The sequence below is a fragment of the Phalaenopsis equestris genome, unplaced genomic scaffold, assembly GCF_001263595.1.
Source record: "Phalaenopsis equestris unplaced genomic scaffold, ASM126359v1 Scaffold001252, whole genome shotgun sequence".
In the NCBI taxonomy this organism is placed as follows: domain Eukaryota; kingdom Viridiplantae; phylum Streptophyta; class Magnoliopsida; order Asparagales; family Orchidaceae; genus Phalaenopsis; species Phalaenopsis equestris.
Window position 1 is genome coordinate 42420 of NW_018165691.1, and position 7391 is coordinate 49810.

The 7391-nt window shown below is 33.1% G+C and overlaps 1 protein-coding gene across 1 annotated transcript in view; it reads left to right on the forward strand.

Moving 5' to 3' along the window:
* Positions 1-5878, forward strand: part of LOC110033676 (26S proteasome non-ATPase regulatory subunit 2 homolog A-like) — a 39702-nt gene extending 33824 nt beyond the window's left edge. Inside the window, exons 19-26 of the mRNA XM_020737731.1 lie at positions 2347-2460; positions 2542-2757; positions 3736-3795; positions 3882-3995; positions 4091-4176; positions 4463-4571; positions 4680-4858; positions 5699-5878. Coding sequence (XP_020593390.1) covers positions 2347-2460; positions 2542-2757; positions 3736-3795; positions 3882-3995; positions 4091-4176; positions 4463-4571; positions 4680-4858; positions 5699-5774 — 954 coding nt within the window. The 3' untranslated portion in view covers positions 5775-5878. The remainder of the gene's footprint in view (positions 1-2346; positions 2461-2541; positions 2758-3735; positions 3796-3881; positions 3996-4090; positions 4177-4462; positions 4572-4679; positions 4859-5698) is intronic.
* The last annotated feature ends 1513 nt before the right edge of the window (positions 5879-7391 follow it).

A 7391-nucleotide genomic window follows, 5' to 3' on the forward strand; every position in this document is an offset into this window, starting at 1 on the left:
TGATATGATGAGGAACTTCTCGCATTTCATCAAGCAGTGAAACATTACATACTAAGCACAAGCCCCTTCAATACCTTTAGACACTAAATGCTTTAGCAACATCACTGCATGAAGTTGATTGCATATTTGTAGCAATTCAATTTGGTCACCGGTACAAATTGGGTTTACAAAATAAGGCGGTAGAGATGCTCTCACGATCTCAGGTGATACTATCAGTGATAAACTTGTTGTAAGCTACTTAGCAATAGGAGCAACTTGCATAAGCTTAGTGAAGACTCTAGACATTTTCGAGGGAGCCCAAAATGAAGTATGCACCATCTGAGAAGGATTTTCTGCTAGGACAATTAACTCTCTATTAATGAAGATGGTTAAAGAGTGAAGTGGATTAGAGAAGTGCACACTTCCTAGGTGGCCAGACGCTACTAGGCGATGAGGATACTTCACAACCTATAGAGATATGTGTATTGACCAAGAATGCCTGGGTTCATTTTGATTTAGCGAGTTTTGTTATTTTGAAATAGAGATTCACTTTTTTCAAAATAGTTTTTGTGGAAATCAAAGTGGGCTACAAGGACAATACTTTGAGAAGAACTATGATTTTTTATCCACAAATTGATGGCCAAAGTTAGGTTATAAATAGGACTATCATGCATCTTTCGAGAGGATTAACGCATGTCACTTGAGGATAGTTGATACAGAGAACAGAGAATCAGAGTTACATAATTTCATATACTGAACTCCATGCCTTGGGATAATTGTCTTAAATTCCCTTTGAAATTGGGTAGAATCAACAGCCTTTGAGAACAAAAATTAAGGCCTTAAGAGGGCTCAATGATTCCTTAAAGGAATCAGAGCAATTCACCTTGAGTTGTAGATAGCTCACCTAGCCACAATAACACTACAAGTATCAACATGATTGGCATGAAGTATAGAAGATGAAGATGATCTCGCGTGGCTCCACATCAACAAGAGGGATTTAAAAAGATAGAAAACAATTAGATATGGATCAGTCAAACCTCTTGACAAGATTGGCGATCATGCATACTAATTTGCTCTACCCACATGCATGGAGATCTAATGTGGCGAATGCATTTGAAGTCATTTGAGCCTTCAATTTTAAAGAAATCCTAACTGCTTTCAATAATCTAATTCTGATCGAGATAATTAGCGGAGGAAAGACTGATTGGAGAAGATAGTTGAGACGACTCTCTGTAGCTTCATGGTGCTCTGTTAAATCAATAGACAAAGGCAAATGACCATGACCTTCAAAGAAAACTGGCACACCTTAGATAAAGAAATTGAGTTTCTTCTTCTGCATATTCACAGGAGTAAATCACCTATTAAAGAGAGGGCATATGATCTAGAGCTCATTTGACTTTATTCGATGGTGTGGAGGATAAGCCAAGTGGACCTGGAAGCAGAGAAAGAGGACTTTTCAGAGGTTATACGATGTTGCCAGGAGTAACCTCGAATAGATTGGGGTGCCACTGAAAGAAGTTGAGACCTAGAGGAACTCATAAATTGGTCTGGGAAGATGCTAAACTGAGGGCCATTTACCTCAATGATCAAGAAGAAATTGTTTTCAAGCAGTTGGGATGCCGACTTGATTATATGGGTCGACAATTTTGGCTCCACAATCAACTCCATCTCTTAACTTGTGATGAATTCTTATGTTGATTTTTTTGTCAAAGTGAGCTTCTTACCATCTTTAGTATAATTGACATTAACTATTATTATAAAAGGATGACATAGGAACTAGATAGGCTCATTAAAAGATCAATTGAAAAGTGACTTCTTAGAATAAGAAACTCTAGACAGATGTATCAAGGAACCCTCCCCTCTGTCATTCTACTTCAAGTTCATTTGATTTTATTTGCTTTCACACACACACACACAAAGATAAAAAAGACTATTATGACAGGACAGCTCTATGACTGGATTGAATGGTACTGTATGATGTCTGATAATTTGTTGATGAAGGATCTGTTTGATTCTTTCTTTTCTGATTGATTCTTGAATTTCCTCTTTTAGCAATAATTTAAACATTTTTTTATATGGATATTTGTATCAGTTTCTGTTGTTTGTATTTATAAATCCTGCTTTATACAACCTGTAGCTTCACCTTTTCTGTTGAAAGTCGTTATGAATCATGCTTTATATAACCAAGCTGTAGTTTCTGAGTACTTTGGCAATAATATTTTGGTGGTTTTTTTTGACTTTGTTGTAATGGCCAATGGATAAAATATACCAATTTTATTGTCTTTCTTTATTAATTTTTAATACTTGCTGCTCACTATTGCTTGTTTGGACTTAGCATTTCGGTTATGGTACTCTGGTATCATGCAGGATAGCGTTGAGGCTACTGCAGAGGTCTCCAGGACATTTAATGAAAAGATTCGGAAATATTGCGATGTTACACTTTTATCCATGGCTTATGCTGGGACTGGGAATGTTCTCAAGGTCTTCTTTCCAAGCCTAAATACCTAAATCTTCAATATTAGCGCAGCAGTAACTTTAACCGCTAAATTGTCTTTCTTGCAGGTTCAAAAGTTATTGGGCTATTGTGCACAACATCTTGACAAGGGTGACGTGCATCAAGGCCCTGCAGTCCTTGGCATTGCTTTGGTCGCCATGGCAGAAGAATTGGGCCTTGAAATGTCTATTAGATCACTGGAACATCTTCTACAATACGGGGAGCAGAATATCAGGCGGGCTGTACCTTTGGCCCTTGGTATTTTATGCATATCGAACCCTAAGGTACTTTTATTTGTTCTAAAGCAAATTGGCTTGTCAATTGTAATATAATACATACCTTGTTTCTCACACTAGTTGTAAATTGGGCTAATTAGGTCAACATTACCACTGATGCCATATACTGGGGATTCAATAGGGGTCCGAAGAGGCTCAGGCCCCCCAAAAATTTTATATGCAAATATTCTGACAAAGTTTTAGATAATGTTAAGTTAAAATTCAATTCCATTTCAAACTAATAGATTTTGAAATAAAATATTGCTAGAATATTTGATAAGTCATCAAAATTCTATGTGAATTCAATCATTGATCTCTCATTGATTTTTTAAATATTAACTTTTGAATCCCAATTATATGAAAAATCGGCATATTTAAATATTTTATAATAACATTATTCCCGGAATTAATATTAAATGAAAACTAAATTTTAAAACTGATAAAATTATTGAAACAATCATAATTGATGAACGATTTTGAAACTGATTTTCTTAAAAACCTTATGAAAAACTAGAATTTATATTCTAGTTTATTAGGATACACATTATTCTACTGAAATAATGCAATATATGCATGCTGATACAAAATAATTTATTTATTTATTATTTATATTTATGTATTTGTTATTTCTTATAATCACATTAAAAAGTTGAAAATGTTTTTTTGTAATTTATACATAACTTTATTTATTTAATAAATAATATAAAGAATAAAAAATATATGCATTATTAAAATTACTAGGTTATAATAAAAAAATGAGTATAGTTTTTAAATCGTCAGATTGTGCCCACTTAGAAAAAGTTCATGGCTTCGCAATTGATGCTAACAATGACGATCATAACTTTTACCAATTGCAATCACCATTCAGATTTGATCCTTCTAGCAGCTAGCAATTGATATTCTACCTGCATTAAATCTAATCGCCACAAGAACTGTTTTGTTTGAAATGGCCAACTGAATTGCTTTTCTGCTTAATGCTTTGGATAGGTTAATGTCATGGACACATTAAGCCGACTGAGTCATGATGCAGATACTGATGTTTCTATGGTATCTACTTAAATATCTTTTGATTCATTATATATTTACTTCCAATTCCAAATTCTTCTTTTTCTGCTGATCCCAATTCTCTGCAGGCTGCGATAATATCATTGGGCTTGATAGGTGCTGGAACCAATAATGCACGAATAGCCGGCATGCTCCGTAATCTTTCAAGTTATTACTACAAAGAAGCTGGCCACCTATTCTGCGTAAGCACTCAATCCGTCGATAGTGTTTGTTCTATATTATATATATAAGAGTCACATTTCGAGTTCTTGGTGATTCTGTCCTCTACCTTCTACAGGTTAGGATAGCTCAAGGTCTTGTGCACCTCGGAAAGGGGTTATTGACTCTATCTCCCTATCATTCAGATCGGTTTCTTCTATCTCCGTATGTAAATCCATTTTATTTTAGAGTAAAGTGCCGAAGTAATTCCAGGACAATTTTTATGAGATTATTTTAGTTCCAAGGTTTATGAAAGTGCTAAATTAATCCACAGATTTTTTTAATGAGGCTAAATAGTCCTCATTGGGTATTGTTTCTACTTAGTTTAAAAAGGGTCTGGGACTAACATGACCTCTTGTAAAGAGTCGAGGGATCATTTTGAAACTTTTCTCTATTATTTTATAATCTTGAGAAAAAAAGATAACTAAAAAAAATGAAACCTTCATTCCAGGACGGCACTCGCCGGAATAGTGACGGTCCTGCATGCTTGTCTTGATATGAAATCAATCATCTTGGGGAAGTATCACTATATGTTCTACATCCTTTCCCTGGCTATGCATGTATGTTTTGTAAAGCTTAGTGATTGTTGATTTTTCGTTTCCATTGAAAAATCTGCATTTTTGTTGGAGTTATTTATTATATCAGTACTTTTTTACTCTTATTTGCAGCCGAGGATGTTAATGACTGTTGATGAAAAGCTGAAGCCACTATCTGTAACAGTGCGTGTTGGACAAGCAGTTGATGTGGTGGGTCAAGCGGGACGGCCTAAGACTATAACTGGATTCCAGACGCATTCGACTCCCGTGTTGCTTGCAGCAGGGGAACGAGCAGAGCTAGCGACTGAGAAGTAAACATTCTACCCTTTCTAGTTCATCTATAAGTTTCCACATCCACATTTAAAGTAGACCCACATCAACTGTCATTTATTAATACTAATATACCACAGTTCTTGTGTATTTCCATATCTAACACCTAAACATTCATATTTACATGCATACCACTGAAATCTTTCACATCAAATCAAAGATACCATCATCAGTACCTTCTTAAAAGTGAAATACACCTTTTTCATGCATATGTTTATGACACCATGTTGTTATAAGTGAAAATATCAAATATAAAATATCAAATTTTGAGTGTTAGTCTGTTAGATATGTAAGTTCATAAGAATTGTGTGGTATGTATGTAAATTTCCCTTGATTCTATTAGAAGTATGCAATGATCCCGCATAGTTCTTTTAGGCATGGATGTATGATGCCTTATTCAAGTATAAGCTGTTTTGCTCAGAGATGAGGATTATTATGCAAGGTCTCTATTCTAGATAGAAGTTTATTAAATGCAAGGTTTTCTACTCAAATATAAGTCGATTTACCAGATAACATTTGATCAGATCTGACTACTACTTCGATATGATACCTTTTTTGCTTGATTATTGCATTTTTTTCAGACAAGATAATCCTTAAAATTATATTATCTCATATTTATAGCATGAATTTTCATTTGAACTTGAGGGATAATTAATTATTTGCCTGGCACTCAAAATTTTGCTATCTATAAAACTTAGATCACAAGTCATTTTTTTGAATTACCAAACTGGTGCATTTACGCCTGCCTCGATCATCTATATGTAATTGTTCCTTGAATTTTATCCCACATATTTGGTTTCTGAATGTTGCTTTGTACTCAGGTACATTCCACTCACTCCAGTTTTGGAAGGTTTTGTCATCTTGAAGGAGAACCCTGACTACCAGGATGATCATTAAGAGATTTGAAGCACAAATCTGTATCTAACATCTGGCGGTCTATAATTCATTTCTGTGAAACTTTGATGACAATATATTTGTTGAGAGACATATTCTTGTGTGCTGGGCAATGCATTGAAGCCATAAATTTTGCAATTTTTTTTTTTTTGGATATTTTATTCTGGTTTTAATTTGGCATTAATTGTGAGTTTAAGGGCATTAGGCATTCATGGTGTTTCCTAATTTTCTTTTGATTTTATCTTCATAACTTTCAGCAAGCATTATAATTACGGGGCAACTATACCACACAATTCTTATATATCTACAAATATCAACCATCTACACTTTCCGAATAATTTTTATTGTTGACTTGAAAAATACATCCTTCGATGAACAAAAGAGGAATGCTGAGCACTTTCCGAATAATTTTTATTGACTTGATGAATACATCCTTCGATGAACAAAAGAGGAATGCTGAGATATCTATTTAAATTTATTTTTAGTTCAAAAAATCTAACAGAACCAGGCTAGAAGTAATGAACCCATCAAAATGAAATAGTAACAACTTATAATAATAAATCCATTATAATAATACATCCAACATGAGCAAAAGACCATAGAAAACATGAACTAAAGTGAAAGATGACAAGGAAAAAGAGCTCAAAATGTTAACTAGAGAGAATAAAAACGGGGTTTTTATGTACCATCCATTCAAAATATTGAATATAAGGTATTATTAATCACTAAAAAATTTAAATGCAACCACCAAAAATATTAACCAAAGGCTTCATTAGTAGGTAAAAGAGGGCGGTCGAAATGAAAAAAATAATTAAAATGATATATTTAAAGTTTGTATGTTCAATATTTTGGGTGGTTGGTATGTAAAAACCTCAATGTAAAACTACAATCCAAGAATTAAGAATATTAAAATCAAATAAAAAATGAAAAATTTGGATGAAAATAATAAACAGGGTAGAAAACCTAAGAAAAATTTGAAAACAGATAAAATAAAACCTAGACAACTAAAATGAGCAACACATCCAATGAATAAAACCTAATAGCTCCAAAGATGTGAACAACTTCAAAAATCCAAACAACACAAAAAAAATCAACAAATCACATCATTTAATATTGGAATAGAACCAAATACTCTTAAGAATTATCAATATAATCACCCATGGGTCCCAGAAGAATGGTCCAACAGCTTAGAAGGAAAACAGTTTCCAAAAAGGTAAAAACAATAGAATAAGAAGATTAAACAACGAACCAACAATAGCAAAAAAACAATAAACAACAAAGAAGAAGAACCAACCGGAGCAAAATGCTAATGATCTAACAAGATAGCTGAAAACTTAGATAAATCTCTAAATATATCAACATATAAGAAAAAAATATTAAGAGATTTTAGCTGAAATAAAAGCATTAATATTCCTTATAAGTATTATGAATATCTAAAATAAAAAGACCATAGATATTCAAAGTACAGTTGAATTTTACTAATAATCAAGAAAATACAAACTGTTGACTTTAACAGTGCCAAATAATAATAAAAAAAAAAGACAAGAAAATAGTGAGACAAAATATAAAGAAAAAGACCTAAAATTGAAGCAAAAAAGAAAACCGACCAAAATATAATTT